General features: G+C 39.6%; 2 protein-coding genes across 3 annotated transcripts in view; both read left to right on the forward strand.

Moving 5' to 3' along the window:
• Positions 1-18,155, forward strand: part of LOC114654912 (baculoviral IAP repeat-containing protein 1-like) — an 828,238-nt gene that overhangs the window by 536,397 nt on the left and 273,686 nt on the right. The window lies entirely within an intron of this gene.
• Positions 1-18,155, forward strand: part of LOC114654916 (uncharacterized) — a 70,989-nt gene that overhangs the window by 24,533 nt on the left and 28,301 nt on the right. For both annotated transcript variants that reach the window (XM_051930044.1, XM_028805773.2), the window contains exons 4-5: positions 8,855-9,017; positions 14,715-14,823. In XM_051930044.1, the coding sequence (XP_051786004.1) occupies positions 8,855-9,017; positions 14,715-14,823 (272 nt within the window). The remainder of the gene's footprint in view (positions 1-8,854; positions 9,018-14,714; positions 14,824-18,155) is intronic.

An 18,155-nucleotide genomic window follows, 5' to 3' on the forward strand; every position in this document is an offset into this window, starting at 1 on the left:
TTGAGTGCCAATTCTTATTGCTAATTAAACCCATTCTTTAATTCCATGGCTTGTTGCTGCTCTCGCTGTGCAATAACAGACATTTCTGAAATTGTTGATTTTTTCTTTTCTAAGAGCTCTGGTCAAATGTTTGGGGACCTGAGCAGATCAGCATTCCTGAGACCTTCATCTTTCTTTATTTTCAGATATTGTATGATGGACATCAGTTGTTTTGGCTCATTTTGTATCTCATTATTGTTTGGCTGCTGATTAAGGAAAAAGAAACAAGGGGTCTGAGTCTTCAAGAGCAAGTCAATTACAATTAGTTTAAAACAAGTTAATTAGCAGCAAAAACAGGTCACTCATTAAGAAAAGGGTTAGAATGAAAACCTGCAGCCACGGTGGTCCTCCGGGGCCGGAGTTGGCGACCCCTGTTCAACGGACTTTCTTTACTGCTGCTATGTCGTTTTTGTAATTTGGAGGAAACAAAAATGTACACAGTATTCCAGGTAAGGCCTCACTAGCGTCCTATAGACAGTAGCTTAAGCACAACCTTTCTCTTGCACTTCGCAAACCGGGAACTAAATAGCCTGTTATTCCGTTAAGCTTCTTAATAGCTTGAGCACAAGAAAAATGTGAAAATATTACCAGAAATGGATTCCTCACTTTTCAGAATGCCAATGTACAAGACAAATACAAATAAAAGATTAACTAATACTGCAATAAAAAGCTCTAGATCAGGGTTCTTAAACTCCAGTCCTGGAGGGCCGCAGTGGCTGCAGGTTTTCATTCTAACCCTTTTCTTAATTAGTGACCTGTTTTTACTGCTAATTAACTTCTTTTGAATTAATTTTAATTGACTTGTTTTCTAAGATTTGTTTGAAGACATGAAGTGAAGTGAGTGAGCCAACAGAAGACCAACTATGTCAGGGTCTGAAACTCCAACCAATTTCACTCCAACCAATTGCTTAATTAGACTCTGATTCTTGTCGTTAATTAAACCCGTTCTTTAAATCCGTGGCTTGTTGCTGCTCTCATTGTGCAATAGCAGACATTTCTGAAATTGTTGATTTTTCTCTTTTCTAAGAGATCTGGTCAAATGTTTAGGGACCTGAGCAGATCAGCATTCCTGAGATCTTCACCTTTCTTTATTTTCCGATACTGCATGATGGACACCAGTTTGCTGGTCATGTTTTGGCTCATTTTGTATCTCATTATTGTTTGGCAGCTAATTAAGGAAAATGAAACAATTAAGGAGTCTTCAAGAGCAAGTCAATTACAATTAATTCAAAAGAAGTTAATTAGCAGCAAAAACATGTCACTAATTAATAAAAGGGTTAGAATGAAAACCTGCAACCACTGCAGCCCTCCAGGACCAGAGTTTGAGAACCCTGCTCTAGATTACACTGTGATTTCCTGTCACCACAATGCAGGGAATAAAAAACTAGAGCCTGACCGATATGGATTTTTTAAAAAATATTTAAATAAAAACAAATAAGTGTATGATGTGTGCACATGAACATATTAATAATAATTCTTTGCATAGCACTTTTGTCACTATTCAAAGCGCTCAGCAATTGCAGGTTAAGGGCCTTGCTCAAGGGCCCAACAGTGCAGAGTCTCTATTGGCTTTTACGGGATTCGAACCGGCAACCTTACGATTGCCAGTGCAGATCCCTAGCCTCATGGCCACCAGTCATATTCTAATTTAACATCTAAACAAGTTAAGTAACAGTGAGTTTCTTTTCTTGTTTGATTTTAATTACACAGATAGATAGATAGATAGATAGATAGATAGATAGATAGATAGATAGATAGATAGATAGATAGATAGATAGATAGATAGATAGATAGATAGATAGATAGAGAGGCAGCATAAAGAAGAGAGACGCCTCACGCCTGGACAAACTAGTGAGAAAGGCAGGCTCTATTGTAGGCATGGAGCTGGACAGTTTGACATCTGTGGCAGAGCGACGGGCACTGAGCAGGCTCCTGTCAATCATGGAGAATCCACTGCATCCACTGAACAGTATCATCTCCAGACAGAGGAGCAGCTTCAGCAACAGACTGCTGTCACCGTCCTGCTCCACTGACAGACTGAGGAGATCGTTCCTCCCCCACACTATGCGACTCTTCAATTCCACTCGGGGAGGTAAACGCTAACATTATACAAAGTTATTGTCTGTTATACCTGCATTTTTATCACTCTTAATTTAATATTGCTTTTATCAGTATGCTGGAGTATAGGGTGGTCCAGATCTAACTATGCAACATTTAATGGACCACCCTGTATGTGAATTTCCCCTTGGGATTAATAAAGTATCTCTCTCTCTCACTCACTCTCTCTCAGATAGATAGATACTTTATTAATCTCAAGGGGAAATTCACAAGTAAACAGAACATAGAGACATCCGACTTTTGTCACTCTATTAAGTGTTCTGTAAAGAGCACAAATGTGTAAATATTAAATTGATGCTTCTAAAGATAAAAATATAGTCTGTGTTGACTTAAATATGAAGAATAAACTTCACTGACAACATATATTATTCACTGACATTGATCATATGAAGTAATTGATGAATTATCCATCCATCCATTTTCCAACCCGCTGAATCCGAACACAGGGTCACAGGGGTCTGCTGGAGCCAATCCCAGCCAACACAGGGCACAAGGCAGGAACCAATCCCGGGCAGGGTGCCAACCCACCGCAGGACAATTGATGAATTAACGAATGGATTTTAATTAAATTATTTACATTGAAATGTATTGATCTGCAAATATCTGCATATAATATGTACTGTTTAATGTAGGTTATTACTGTGTTGTTATACAACTAAGAGTGAGCTTGCCATAGACTTATCCAGCTTTATTTTATTTTCCTTTACTTTTTTGGCTTGTACGTGCTTTACCAGTTTTATTTGCATATATTGTGAATACTGAAAGAAGGAATTCCTGTTTATTAGACTTGATAGTCTGTGAGAATGTGTCAACATGCAAATGTCCCATGCTCCCACTTGTCATGAATTGACACTTAACTGTCACATTAGCAGACTCTGAAGAAAAAATGCAAAAGTGCAGTGAGGAGAATAAGCCAAGACAGTCGGCTAGAAAACGAAATGAGTGACTGTCACAAAAGAAGAAGGATTTGAATGCATTTTATTAACATAAAGAACATAAAGGCAGCAATCATCTTCTTATATAATATGCGACCGTGGCTGTCCGTTTGTCTGACCAGGATTTTAAATCACCTGCAGCTTGCAAACTGTTTGAATTATTGACCTGAAATTTGGTACACTTATACTACATGATGTCTACTATCCGCTTTTAGGGGTGATGATTGACCTCCAAAGTTATTCCTTTTTTTATTTTTATTTTATTTTATTGTAGAATCAACTCTCAGCAGTGGCCAGCAGGGCAGCCGTGTGGTGCATGTGTACGGGCACCGTTCTCATCCCTACCGCCTTCGCCGTCACTTCCTACACCTCTTCGTAATGAATTATTATTATTATTATTATATCTTAAATCATTCTTGAGGCAGATTGAAGACTTAAGTGCCAGCTTAAGTGAAAAATTAAGGAAAACGTACTAAATAATTGTAACACAAACACTGAAAAAGAGTATGAAAACTATGAATGCTCAAGTCAAGTGTATTCACTGCACATTATCATGCAGTTCACCATTACTGGTAAGTTATAATATTGGAAAATTTAGTTGATATTTTAGAATGGTAAACTCTTGAAAATAAAGGTTTCAGAGCGATGCCATAGGGGAACCAAAGACCCTTCCACATGAAGGTTCCAAAAAGAATCTTTATTTATCTAGATCTGTAACGGACTCCATACACTAAATAACCATGAATAGATGGTAACAGATTTGTGAAATACTAAGGGGCTCATGTTTTTTAAAGGATTCTCACTGCATACAATAATACAACTGGGTTTTCCTAATCTGTCAGTGTCCTGCTACATAGCCTACCAAACATTGACCTCCTTAGCATTACATTTTTTCTCAGAAAAACATGTAAAAAGCATTGCATTTTTTGGCTTGATAAATTACATTTTTATTAAATCTTTCTACTATCAAACATGCAAAAAACTAAAAGTACAAAGTCAGAAGTGTAGAAAATATAATAATGATACAAATAATAGTAATGATGATGAATAATAATACAGTGGAACCTCAATTATCAGGTCTTCAATTAACCGTGCATTTGGTTATCCGGGATCGCCTAGAAAAAAAGTGTGAGACATCACAAGACCGCCAAGATTTCGCCGCCAAGAATTCCGACTACAGGAATGTACACTACGCGTGTCACGGCTTAAGTTTTCTTTGTCGATGGATTTCTGAGAATTATTCTAAAAGGATTGAAAGTACAGTATAGCATCTGCGGGCCAGCCAGGCGATCCCTTGCTATGAAAAACCATTAGACTTAATCCGATGCAGAGGACTCGTTCCGAACACTCTCCCTCCCCTTTTTCCAAATTCAGATGACTGCCAAAAGTCAATGACAGTGAAAGCCAAGAAATAACAGCGGCATCGCTTTTGGAGGAAATTCAAAATGTAAATGGATTTGAAGACGTCAACAGAGAAAACATCGAAGAATGACTACTCTCTGATAATGATCAGCCTGGATATCAAATGAAAGACGACGACGCCCTTGCTGCAGAAGCGAAGTCAAGTGCGGAATTTCCGGAAGAACGCGACGATGACGCAGTTGAAGACGAACCTTCAGAAAAGAAAGTTTTGATTGCAGAAGCGCTAAATTGTGCCAAAACATTGCTAGACTTTCTTGAGCAGGAAGCGGATTCAAATTTTAGTGACATCCTAACACTTTGCAAGCTCCGCACATCAATAAAACTGAAGCGCTGCAAGAACACAAAGCAGCGTCTCCTGTCTGATTTTGTCAAGAAAACTTCATAAACAACACAAGAAAGGTAAGAATTTCACTGTACAGCACCTATTCTAGCATTTGCGAATTTTTATAATTATTTTCGATTATCCGTGATTTTTGATTATCCAGATGACAGGCGCCGGTCATTAAACCAGATAATTGAGGTTGTACTGTAATATGAAGAGTACACTGCACATGTACGAGTGACATTTGTGTCACGTTCGGATTCAACAGAATCACTTTTGGTTCCAATTTGATGCCAGAAGACAGATTCACTTTGTCATCACTGCTGATGAGAGGCGTTTCTTATGAGACACCATTATAATGTTAAGAGAAGACGTGTCTACATTGTTTCCCAGGTAACACTCGGGCCTGACGCTTAGGACACGCCTATACCATTGCCCAGATAACACTCGGGACTAACACTCTTGGCACTTTTAGAGCCCGAGTAATCCTCGGGTCTTTACGCAAGATGAGTATATACTGTTGTCTGAGTGACACTCGGGACTAACACTTTTAGCACTGTTTTTATAGCCCGAGTGGGCTAAAGTTAAGGAGGTTAAAGATTTTAGTTTTTTTCTACATATTGGAAAGTTTTCGAAGCACATAGAACGAACTTTTTATGGTATGAGGGACAGCCGGCGGTTCAGTCCGGTCGGGATGTCCCTGGAAAAGAACAATGGAGGAAGGCAGCCTTTTCAGGGCACTGCATCCCCCGGGACGCTAGGTGGCAGCTCCCCAGGACGGCAACAGTTCCCCAGATTCACTCAGGGCATCCTGAGACATGAAGTCTGTTTCCTCAGCCTTGTTGGGGGCTGTGGGTGCTGCCAGGGGGAGCTCACAAAGAACCTGGGGACTCCTATTGTTACGACAACCCAGAAGAACTTTCAGAGTCACGAGGACAGAAGCCTGCAGTACTTCTGGGCTACCTGAGAATGGATGATGTGACGTTTAACCTGGGAGGAATACTTCCAGGTCATGGACTATTTAAAGGACCACTGAAGACCCAGCAAAGGGAGCCAGAGTTGGGTGGTAGAGTGACAGAGCTGCTGGGAGGAGTGGAGGATTGTGATTATTGTATTGATCATTTATTATTCTTTATTATTATTGTTATTGAAGAATTGTGGAGTGTGTGGTGCTTTGTACACTTTATTTGAAGAAATTATTAAAGAATTCTTCTTGGTGCTTTTAAACGTGTGTCCTGGACGCTTGTCTGTGGGGTTTCACGGGGCAACAGCACCTCTAGCGTCCACAATAAAAAGAACCTGTCCCAGAATGTAATGGTGCTAAAGAACCATAAAGTGGTATTAAAGAACCATTATTTTTAAGAGTGTACTTGTCCTGAATACACCGCTGTTTGGGAGCCAACAGATCCAGCGTTTGCTCATGAGCTGAACCAAATGGCTTGATTCACCGGAACAGTTTCAATGGTTCAAACTTTCTTTTTGTACTTTGGCAGTTGTGTACTTGTATAAACTGTTTTTTTTAAACACAGCATATTTAGCCAGCAAATTCATGCAACTGGTTTTACGGCTTTTCTGGGTTTACACTGGGCCGGTAAGGACCACATAAAACATACTGTAAATGGTGTGACTTAAGAAAAACATGAAATATAAGCATAAGCCTTTTTTTTTCATTACAGCACTGCCTAAAACATATCCGCTTTGTAAGCATGTGTAACATTTGAATATTTCTTTGATGCACATGAAGAAATTACTGTTCTTTTGGTTATTGCAAATAAATTCAGAAATCTGAAGGCATTTTAGGAAGCAATTTATCTGCATATCAAGTGTGATTCACTCAACAGCCACAGTCACATGTGCAGGCCACTATGACCGCAGTCATCTGAGAGGACTATATAAGACCCTCGGCGGTCTTGTCTACTAACTAGTGAAATCTGCTTTATTTTTCCCCTCTCATCGTCTGCCCTTTTACTACAGCCTTATTGATTTATTTCAATCTTCTGTATTATATTCTTAGTTTTGGAATTCATAGCTACGCTTTTGGAAGTTTAAATTTGGATTGGGTTATTGTTTTATTTTTCTTTGTTTTCTCTTTGCTTTGACTGTTTTTTGCATTTTAGCATTGTTGGCCTCTTTCTTTGATTCATTCATTTCTTTTTTGTTTGTATTTTGGGTCAGTTTTCCTCTGAAGGTCCAAATTATTAACCTGTCTAGTTTCTTTTGGAAGGATTTAGTTTTGTTTTCTTTTTAATTAGCACTGTTCACAGTATTTAGGATTGCTCTTAACGTGATATTTCTAAACCTTGGCTTTTTGATTTATTCATTTGTTACATTAATTTTTGCGTTGTAAATTTTATTGGTGGGCTTGGCCTCTCATTTTTGGATGTAATCGTAACAGAGGTTGGCTGATTTTCGTGTCAGATCACAGCCTAAATGCGTTTTTTCTCTACTGAACAAGACCGGGCCACGTTGTTTATTTCAGATGTGAGTTGGCTCACTCAGCCTGGGAAAGCTGCTGGTGACACTCGTTTTCGAAGTTTTGTATCAAAGCAGTGATCATAATATGAGGTTTTACTGCCAGCTGAAAGTGCCCATTCTTTTTTTATTTGTTTTTATTACTCCCTATTTTGTTGCTGGCACTCTTCTGCTGCATCCTGGTTTCTTTTGAATTTTGCACCATTGTGATGTTACCACAGTGGTTATCAGAATTATGTACAGTAATCCCTCGCTATATTACACTTCAACTTTCGCGGATTTTATATGTAAGCATATCTAAATATATAATGTGGATTTTTCGCTGGTTCGCGGATTTCTGCGGACAATGAGTCTTTTTACTTCTGGTACATGCTTCCTCAGTTGGTTTGCCCAGTTGATTTCATACAAGGGACGCTATTGGCAGATGGCTGAGAAGCTACCCAATCAGAGCACACAGTTAAGTTCCTGTGAGCTGATTGGCTCAGCGACGTAGCACAGAATTCGATTCCGCTGCGTTAACCAGGAAGTCTCGTCTCGCTCATTCAGCATCAATGTGTTTTGCTGTGTAAACAGTTAACTTTTGTGCTCTTTTGTGTTTATCTTTGTGCATAGTCAAGCCTGTCGTTATGGCTCCAAAACGATCTGCTCCTGCTACTGCTTCAGGGGCCGTGCCCAAGCGCCAACGGAAGATGCTAACGATTGCCGAAAAGGTAAAAGGTTTGGATATGTTGAAGGCAGGGAACAGCTACACCGCTGTAGGACGCCATTACGGCATCAATGAGTCCACGATTCTTTTTATTTAAAAAGGAGGAAAAGAATTTACGATCTACGGCCATAGTGTCCTTTAACCAGGGCGCGAAACAAGTTGTAAGTGAACGTAATAAGGCAGTAAGGTTTATAAGAGTGTGGAAAGGGTTTATAAAGCCTTAAAATATATATAAATGATAAAATAAATATAAGGTTGCTACTTCGCAGATTTTCACCTTTCACGGGGGGCTCTGGAACGTAAACCCCGCAACAGGTGAGGAATGACTGTATATTACTCTGCACATCTCCATACATAGTGCAGGATGGGAGTGCTTAGTTGTGATCATCATGGAAGTTTTAGCACAGAAGCAAAAGACACGGAGGAGCACAAGGTAACCTGTCAGCTTTCCCGATCTGTATTGTATAGCTAGACGCCATCTTTGGGATGTTTATTTCTGTGTTTTAGCTGTTTCAAATGGATTAAACTGGGTATCTGACCTGCCTTTCACGTCTTTAAGAATAAACAAGAGAACTGGCAAACATAGGTAGGATTGGTGCATGGGGTAATGGGGTCCAAATTTTCCTAACAAAATCATAAACTAATGCAAAGATTGGCAAAGCAAACATGAAACACGTAATATTTTCCTTGTTTGTTTGAATTGTAACATTTCAATGTTCACACACATGCTGCTGTGAGCGACCATCTCTTATATGAAAATCAATAACCTGTCCAGATTAACCTTGCAGCTTAGACTGTCTGACCGACTTTTTTCTTTCCCTTGTCACTCTCTTGATACAGCAAGTTTGACATGTCACATTGGCTGATTAAAAAGCTACAGATGGATAAAGTGGATGGCGTGGGCATCGTAATCCAGGAAGTCAGAACTACAAATCCACTGGAGGTCCAAATGTTGACATCTGCCAGAGGATCACTGAAGTTCCACGCTCAGCCCTTAGCTCAGGTATTGATTTCATTGCACTTCAATTCATTTCAATGCCACTACTGGCTGTCACGGCAGAGGTACCGTCAGCAAAAAAAAAAATCACTGTCTCAGACTACTACAACCACTTCCAGACGTACAACGACGCACTGCATTGTGGGTTGAATGTTGCTAGGGTACGTGAAGAGTTGCATTCATAGTCTGTACTACTGTAGGAATTTCTGAAGGCTCACAAAATATACTTTTCTCACTTTTTGTCTGCATTTCTGATGGGAACCACAGGCTGGGAGAGAGGGCTACTTGGAGGTTGCTTCTGGGTCACAGGTGGCCCACGGGCCTCAATTTGAATAGACCGCCTTTATGTAAAAGAAGGCGGGCAAGGAAGGGTGAAGTTAAAAGTTGGATTCATAATGTCCAACAGTAGTTGGTTACCTCCAAGATGTTGTAGACCTTTACGGTGGATAGTCTTGTAGACCGTGAGTTTTCAGCTGATGTTAGAAGTCTTGAGGACTGATGGAGATCATTGATGTTAGGTGGCCTCAGAACCCCTGCAGATTTTGTTTTTGTTTCTCCAGCCCTCTGGAGTTTTTTCTTTTGTTTTTTCTGCCCTCCTGGCCATCGGACCTTACTTTATTCTTTGTTAATTAGTATTGCCTAATTTTATTTTTATATTTTTATCTTTTTTCTTTCTTCATCCTGTAAAGCACTTTGAAGTACATCATTTGTATGAAAACGTGCCATATAAATACGTAAATGGTGTTGTTGTTAATCTTAGAATTTAAATTCTCCATTTCCATACTTTGGCGGGCGGCACGGTGGCGCAGTGGTAGCGCTGCTGTTCCTCGCAGTAAGGAGAGCTGGGTTCTCTTCTCAGGTCCTCCCTGCATGGAGTTTGCATGTTCTCCCCGTGTCTGCGTGGGTTTCCTCTGGGAGCTCCGGTTTCCTCCCACAGTCCAAAGACATGCAGGTTAGTTGCATTGGCAATCCTAGATTGTCCCTAGCGTGTGCTTGGTGTTGTGAGTGTGTGTGTGCCCTGCAGTGGGCTGGCGCCCTGCCCGAGGTTTGTTCCTGCCTTGCGCCCTGTGTTGGCTGGGATTGGCTCCAGCAGACCCCCGTGACCCTGTAGTTAGGATATAGCGGGTTGGATAATGGATGGGTTTCCATACTTCGGCTTGCTTGGGAGGATCATCCAATTTAGACCTCTTCACTTTCTGCACATTTTATTATGTTGTAGATTTAATTTTAAATGGATAATTTGCAATTTGTGGCCAGCAATCTGCACACAGTAACCATTAATGATGAAGTGAGAACATGTTTTACAATGGTTTGTAATTTTTTTTTTAAATTAAAACTGAAATTTCACATTCATGTAAGTATTCAGACCCTCAATTCAGCACTTTGGTCTTCCTGGGTCAGGCTTTGCATACCTGGACCTGGACAGTTTATCTAATTCTTCCTGGCTGATTGACTTAAGCCCCATTAGACTGGATGGGAAGCAACATGCAAACTGCCATCTTCAGGTCTGTGCACAGATGTTCTATGGGATTTAAGTCTGGGCATTGGCTAGGATTGGCTTAAGGACGGTCAACAAGTTGTCCCAAAGTCACATTGTATTGTTTTGGCTGTATGTTTTTGGTTATTGTAATGCTGGAAGGTGAACTGTCACCCCAGTCTGAAGAAGCAAGCACTCAGGAGCAGGACTTCTCCAAGGAACTTTCTGCATTTGGCTACATTCATCATTCCTTCAATTCTGACCAGTCTCCCAGTCCCTGCTGCTGAGAAACATTCCCATAGCATGATGCTGCCACCAACCAAGTTTCGTTGTTTGCCAGACTTCTATCAGAGTTCTGCTGAAAGAGTTTAATAGTTGTCTCATCAGACCAGGGTGTCATTCTCTACATGGTCTCAGAGTCCTTGAAATGCCATCATATACTTTTAATTCAGAGTGGCTTCCATCTAGTCTCTATACCAGAAATGCCTAATTGATGTAGTGCTACCAAGGTAATTGTCTTTTTGACAGGTTCTCCCATCCCAGTAGAAGACTCCTGGAACTCTGTTAGAGTGACATCTGTGTTCTTGGTCACCTCCCTGACCAAGGATGTTCTCAGTTTCACCAGATGGCCAATTCTAGTAAGAGTCCTGATGGTTCTAAACTTTTTCCTTTTCACAATTATTGAGGCCACTGTGTTCTTGGGAACACTCTAAGCTTTAGAAATGGTCTTAGTCCCCTCGCACTGATCTACGCCTAATCACAGGTTGATTATGGAGGGCTCCAGAGAGGTCCTTGGACTTTTAAAATCTATATACTGTATATGTAATGCAAAGTTGACTCGCCGACTCCTTCATGCTTTGACAGATTTGATTGAAATTTGGTGACGTAGAAAAAAGAAAATTGGCCAACACATTTTTTATTTGTTGACTAGGCTCACCCGCCTTTTACGGCGACCGACTTTTATCCTCAATTTGTGTGCGCTCCATGTGTACATCAGGCATGTAAGTGTAGAGAATGAGAACATCAAAGTGCCCATTCATAACATCTCCTGAAAACCTAAGTTTTTTTATCCCCTCAAGTGCCTGTCCAAACTTGGAGTGTAGGACTCCATAATAATATACTTGAAACTCATAGGGGAACAACTCTCCCGCTGCCATTAGCTCAGAAATGGTAGGCCTACCATAAGTTTGAGACTTTGACATTTCAGTGAGATACTGAAGCTCATTTGTATAATTTCCTAATGGCATCATTGTAAATGGCTGAAACCTTGACCAATTACTTAAAACATGTCTTACAATGTCAGCCCAAATCTGTACCGCTAAAGACGGAGTTTCATGCACTAAATAAGCTATAGATGAGAATAAGCAAGCACCATCTCCCCTGATATTTACTACGCGGTGAGGCATTTGTACTCCATCAACATTAATTATTTCCAGAGACATAATTTTGTCTATTTTTCCAGCGCATCGCGCGCAAAAGCAAGGGGATGATGGGAGCACCAGAACTCTGCTCACATCGCGTCACTTCATACCGCAAGCCGCAAATAGTAAGTCTGTGATAAGCGGAATACCGCTATGCTTTGCACTCACGGGACGGAAGGACAATCCCGACCACTTTTATATAGTAGGATGTTTGTTGTTAGTAATGCTGTAGCAAGTGGGATATTCTAACAAACTCTGCCTCCACCCCATTTCACCATAACATTTGCTGTGATCACATGGAGAAATGGGTATGCCGTTTTATGCAAATGAAAGCTCTTGTTCCTGCTGAATCAAAGTGAAAGGAGAAAAGTTCGGCAAAGCTCAAAGAAGACACATTTAGTGGTGGCTGTGAGGGTAATCAATTTGGCTGATCCAGTAAGAAAGGTGTTTTAGTATGTATACCCTACACACACACACACACAGTGAGAGGCCTTCTTCATCTTCTCTGCAACCTTGTGCAAATGCTGATGTTGGGACTACAATTCCCATCAGCCATTGCAGTGCTCCAAATGATTTCTTCATCACTCACAATGTAAAAGCATCGGCCACCCAGCATGTCACGAAAAGGATCTACTGCTGTGTTTTGTTTCTTTAGCCATTTTGGAATAGCAATTTCATTGTCTCTCTGGAGTACAGCATTTATTTTTGAACAATGTTTCTCAACCTTTATGCGACCCACAGACCGCATTTGAAGGGCAGGAGGACAGGGGGATTTCCACTTCATGAATCGAGCGTGATTAGAAGAGCAGGAGGATGGGGGTCCCCTTGGTGAAATGATCGCTTCAGCATACCCGGGGATGTTGTCATATGTGACATTAAGTCTGAGATAAATGGATTACACTGCATTTCTTATCAGTGAACAGCGTTTTTGAAAAAGCCAACACTGTTGCCCACCTGTATACTGTCATTAAGTTCGCAGTACCAATCACCGATCAGCCTTAAGTGCTTTAAGACAGGGGTTCCCAAACTTTTCAGTTCACGACCCCCAAAATAAACGTGCCAGTGACTCGTGACCCCTACTATCCTCGGAAGTGGTTAAAATATATAAATGTTGCGCGCAACGGTGCACATGCGCCAATAGGCCTATCCAAACATGAGCATGACAACACGAAAGAACACAATGGTCTAACAACCATATAATTTTTTTAATAGTAATTTACTCATTTGTTTAATTTCAACAAAATATCCTATCCAAACAACAGCATGACAACAAAAAAGAACATAACGCTCTAACAACCATATAACTTTTTAAAAAATTGTTATTTACTCATTTGTTTAATTTCAACAAAACACCTCACCTAATGGGTGGATTAATTAATTTCTAAAAAGTTTAAAAAAAGTATTTGATTTCTTGGAAATCATCTCACGACCCCCCCCCCCCCCCCCCCCAATGTCTCACGACCCCTACTTTGGGAACCACTGCTTTAAGAAGTTAAAAAAACAAAACAAGGAAGAAATTAAAAATAAAAAACACAGAAAGTTAACCAATGGAGCCCAGCCATCAGAACACAATGAAGCTCAATTTTGTTTCTATAGCTGATGGAGATGCCGTTTCTCAGAATGGATAAGAACAGGGTGATGCTTTTAAATGAGTAAAAGTAATTTACTAACTTTTTTTTTTTTTTTACTAATTTTAGGTATTGAGGCTAATAGAGAGTCAAGATTTTTAACAGTTTTTACCACTGAGTGAATCAACTTTAATTCACCTTTGTAACATTAATGAATACCACTATTGGTGCTGTCCTTTAATGCGGAGTTCTGCTGCAACCTCGTTCACACCAGCACCACCAAGGACTATGTTAAACAACTTAACATGCAAATTCAAATATTTTATAGTTATGTAGTACTTCTGATGCATCCGATTGGCACTGTAAATGAGGCCATTTGTTTTTTGAAATTTTGCAGGCGAAGCCAAGTAACACAACTATTTGTCAACACCCTTGACCTCTTTGTTACATTCCTCAAACCATTCCTGAAAAAGTTTTGCAGTGTGACAGGGGCCATTATTCTGCTGAAACAGGCCACTGCTATCAGGGAACACTGTTGTCATAACAGAGCGTACATGTTCTGTGAGTCTTTAAGAAGGTGGTGATGTGTTAACATCCACATGAATGCCAGGATTCAAGGTTTCCCTGCAGAACATTGCCCAGAGCATCACACTGCCTCTGCTGGCTTGCCTTTCTTTCCATAGTGCGTTTTGCTGCCATCTCTTCTGCAGTGACACACACAAACCCAGCCATCCACATGATCTAAAAGAAAACCAGGCCATCTTGTTCCATTGCCTCATAGTCCAGTTGTGATGCTCAAGTGTCCATTGTAGGTGCTTTCAATGATGGACTGTGGTCAGCATGGGCAGTTTGACCAGTCTGTGGCTACCCAGCCCACTATTCAACAAGCTGCAATACACTATGACACCTTTCTCTCTTGGCCAGCATTACGTTTTTAAGCAATTTGTGCTACAGTAACTCTTCTGTGGGATAGGACCAGACGGGCTAGCCTTCACTCCCTATGCGCATCACTGACATTTGGGTGCCCATGACCCTATTGCCAGTTCACTAGTTGTGTTTCATCAGACCACTTTCATTAGGTACTGACCACTACATACCAGGAACACCCCACAACACCTTTCATTTTGCAGATGCTCCAAGTCATTTGCTTCACATGTCAGTGGTTTTAAAATGTTGTGTCTGAGTAGTGTGTGCAGACGCAGAAAAACTGGAACTTTAACACTGTCATCTGTTTTAGGTGTCAACAGCATTTTCAGTGGATTATGAGCATAAACTCACTGTGGAAGAAGGAACGATCTTGGCTTTCAGAGTTTATGAACTTAACATCCAGTATGATGGAACCCTGAGTAAGTATGTGAAACTTTAAAAAGTTTGCTTTTAAATTGATACTAATAGCAAAATTGAAGTAAAAGCAGAAACATTTGTAGCAGATTCTAAATATTTAATGTAGCCTTCCAAACTCCAAGTATTGTCTCCTAAAGTATTGTGACAATATTACAATACAAATAACAGATTGTGAATGCAATACCTTACATTAAATATAACATTAGGTTAATTCAGATAATTCATGTTATCACACTTTCACTTATGAGCCATGCACACTATAAAATAATTGCAAATAAGAAAAGAATCCCGACATAAAGCATAAATGTTGAAACATAAACATCATTGAAAATGTGCAAACAATACCTACCTGATGAAGGTTACACAGCCAATAAGTTGCATCTTTAACTTTCTTTTTTTAACTTAAATGAAACACAACCCAATTTAATTTTATGTTACTTACACCATGTAGTTTGAAATTATGGCCAAGAAAATTTTTATTCTCATGTTTCTGTTAGAAAAGACATCTATGATGGCAGTACTGAACAGCAGCAAATATTATCAAAATATCTATGAAAAAAACCTCACGTTACTTGGGTGGCATAATTCATACGTCAAACCATCCAGTTGTATGCTTACAACATGCAAAAAAATTTTCTAAAATATTGTTACATTGATAACACCAGAAAATTAAAGTAAGCTACAAACAAGAAGTCCCTCTACTCTTGGTTTGCGTTTTTGAAATTTAAGACAATGCTGCCTTCTTCATTCATTGGTCAAAGGTCCTGACTTTAAGCAAGAAATGCTTACTATGTATTGTGAGAGGCCCCCCAAACACCATCAGACAGACACCAGCACTTTATAAAACACACGGGTATTCACCACAAAAAGTCCCGCACCAAGCACCCTTAAATACAGGCCTCTCCAATGTCTATGGGCCGCCTTTCCTCCTCTTGTCGCTGGAGCTTTATCCACCTCCAGCTCCCCAACTGTAGGAAGTCGGCCCCTTTTATTTTCACCTGGATGTGCTCCAGGTGCTTGTTGATGACCTTCCAGCGGCACTCACTGTGGAAGAAGGAACGATCTTGGCTTTCAGAGTTTATGAACTTAACATCCAGTATGATGGAACCCTGAGTAAGTATGTGAAACTTTAAAAAGTTTGCTTTTAAATTGATACTAATAGCAAAATTGAAGTAAAAGCAGAAACATTTGTAATAACAGATTCTAAATACTTAATGTAGCCTTCCAAACTCCAAGAGGCTTTGGTTTACCCCTCAGTAATAGATAAATGGCTATATATAGTGTAGGCACGTGTTTTAGAAAATGTTCTGTAATATTCGTGTTTTTCTTTCATTTACATTCATTCGCCATTTTGGAAGCTCACGTGATAAATGACAATCCGTTTTATATTCCCTTTTGATATTTTTTCCCAGGCCTGAAGTTCTAGTCCATTGCAAGTACCAAACAAACATGCCAGCACAATTCTGCATTGCCAATCAGCCCTCCGTCATGCTTCTGAACTGTGAGACAGAATTACAGTTAAAACATTCAGGAGCTGCACAAAAGGCAGAACAGCTGTCATTCATGTATTTTACAGTAGAATAAGTGGCAACATTGTCTTCTGTGCCATCTTGACCAACATAAATTTTATACATTTCTGTTAGAAATGCCAGCATGTACTCTCATCTCATTCAATTAACTTTGGATCAGCCCACAACAGATGATGTGTATCAACTTTAATAACAGTGAAAACACTGACTTTCGCAGCATTTTTATTTTTGTCCTCATGCAAAATGGCTAAGTGATTTTGATATTTATATTGCAGGATATTTTCATCTGTGTCTGTATATTTTGGATATTATTTTGATTTTTGTTTTTCTGTTATTCTGTTTATTTGCCTTTTTAAGTCTGCTATTTACCATTTCAACTGTTTGTTTTTGCTGCTCTTTAGAAGCTAGTTAACTTTAGACAGGCACTCAGATCTGTCCACATCTGGTCAAAGAAGAGAAGCCAAATCTTGAAAATTACACAATAAGGTTTTTGTTTGACCTTTTTTTGTTTTTTATACTCAGTATAGCATTTCTTTGGGATTTGTTTGAGATGTAAGTCACCTCCTTATATTTTATAGCTGGACATTGTAAGACAGCAGTCATGAGACGGCTGGTTGATGTTAATTCACTGACAGTTCTGAATAGTCAGAACATGAATGACACCCGATTTTTAAAAACTTAAAATACTGTTCAGCAGTAATTGATCAATATTTTTGTAACCATATAAGCACTAAGGGCCAGGCAGATGGATCTTACCCATGTTTGAGTGCAGTAGCAAAGCATAACATCCAAAAGTATAAGTAATACAATCAGATGTGTTACACTGCAAAACTTCTAAAATGTGGCTGCATTACTACATCTGGTTGACCAAATGTAGGAAGGTATTTTTAAACTTGAATAGTGTGATTTTACTGATTTTTCTTAAATTATTATTTTTGGTATTTCAGGGTTTTTCCAACCTGTGAGTTCAAAGAACTCTGTTTGCAGATAAGCAAATGCAGGTATTTGCAGACCTTTGTCAAACAATCTGGAGGTTAACAGAGTAAAAAGAGTTGGTATGGAAGAAATAATTTGGATATATATTAAAGAAAGAAATCTTGTCCTCAATTAGGCCCTCTCTTAGTCAGGAACCAGGCAGGAGCAGACTTGATCTTTGGGTCCTTTATTTTCGCTTTGAAGAGGGAGCACCTCCCACCTCCTTTCCACAAAGCCAATCAGAGTATCTCCCCAAGCAAAGTGATTTATATATTTTTATATTTTAGTGTGGCTACATGAGATGAGCTGATTCATGATTATACAGCTTTAACCTATGAAATAATTGGTTAATGTATTGCTTACACCTTTTATGACCTTACTTTCTCCAGCATATGTGACTTAAAGTTACCGTATTTCAAAGTTTTGCCAGTTCCTTTTTATTAGAATGTATCCTTGTCTTATTTTATCTTAGCACATTACCCACACCCAGCTCAATCTGTTCCCATTTTCATTTTGCACAACAGCTAGCTTGCAAAATCTTATCTTGCGTGCCCAGGCGGCTTAGTCATCCTAACTGATTGACCTTCTAATGCCATTGATTAATATTGTGCAACTTAAAGCACATAAAAATAATTCCATATTGGGGAACCAGCTAAACCCCTTCTTGCTGTGTGTCTGTGCTTTCTTTTTCCTTTGGGTTTTAATCACAAAGTGGGGCACAGTATACCAGGGTCATTAAAGAAGCTACATTTGCCATGTGTAAGTGAATGTACCCTGCAATAGACTGGCATCCTGCCCAGGTTTGGTTTCTGTTCTGAGATGCATCTAAT

This window comes from Erpetoichthys calabaricus, chromosome 7 (genome assembly GCF_900747795.2).
Source record: "Erpetoichthys calabaricus chromosome 7, fErpCal1.3, whole genome shotgun sequence".
NCBI classification, from domain to species: Eukaryota; Metazoa; Chordata; class Cladistia; order Polypteriformes; family Polypteridae; genus Erpetoichthys; species Erpetoichthys calabaricus.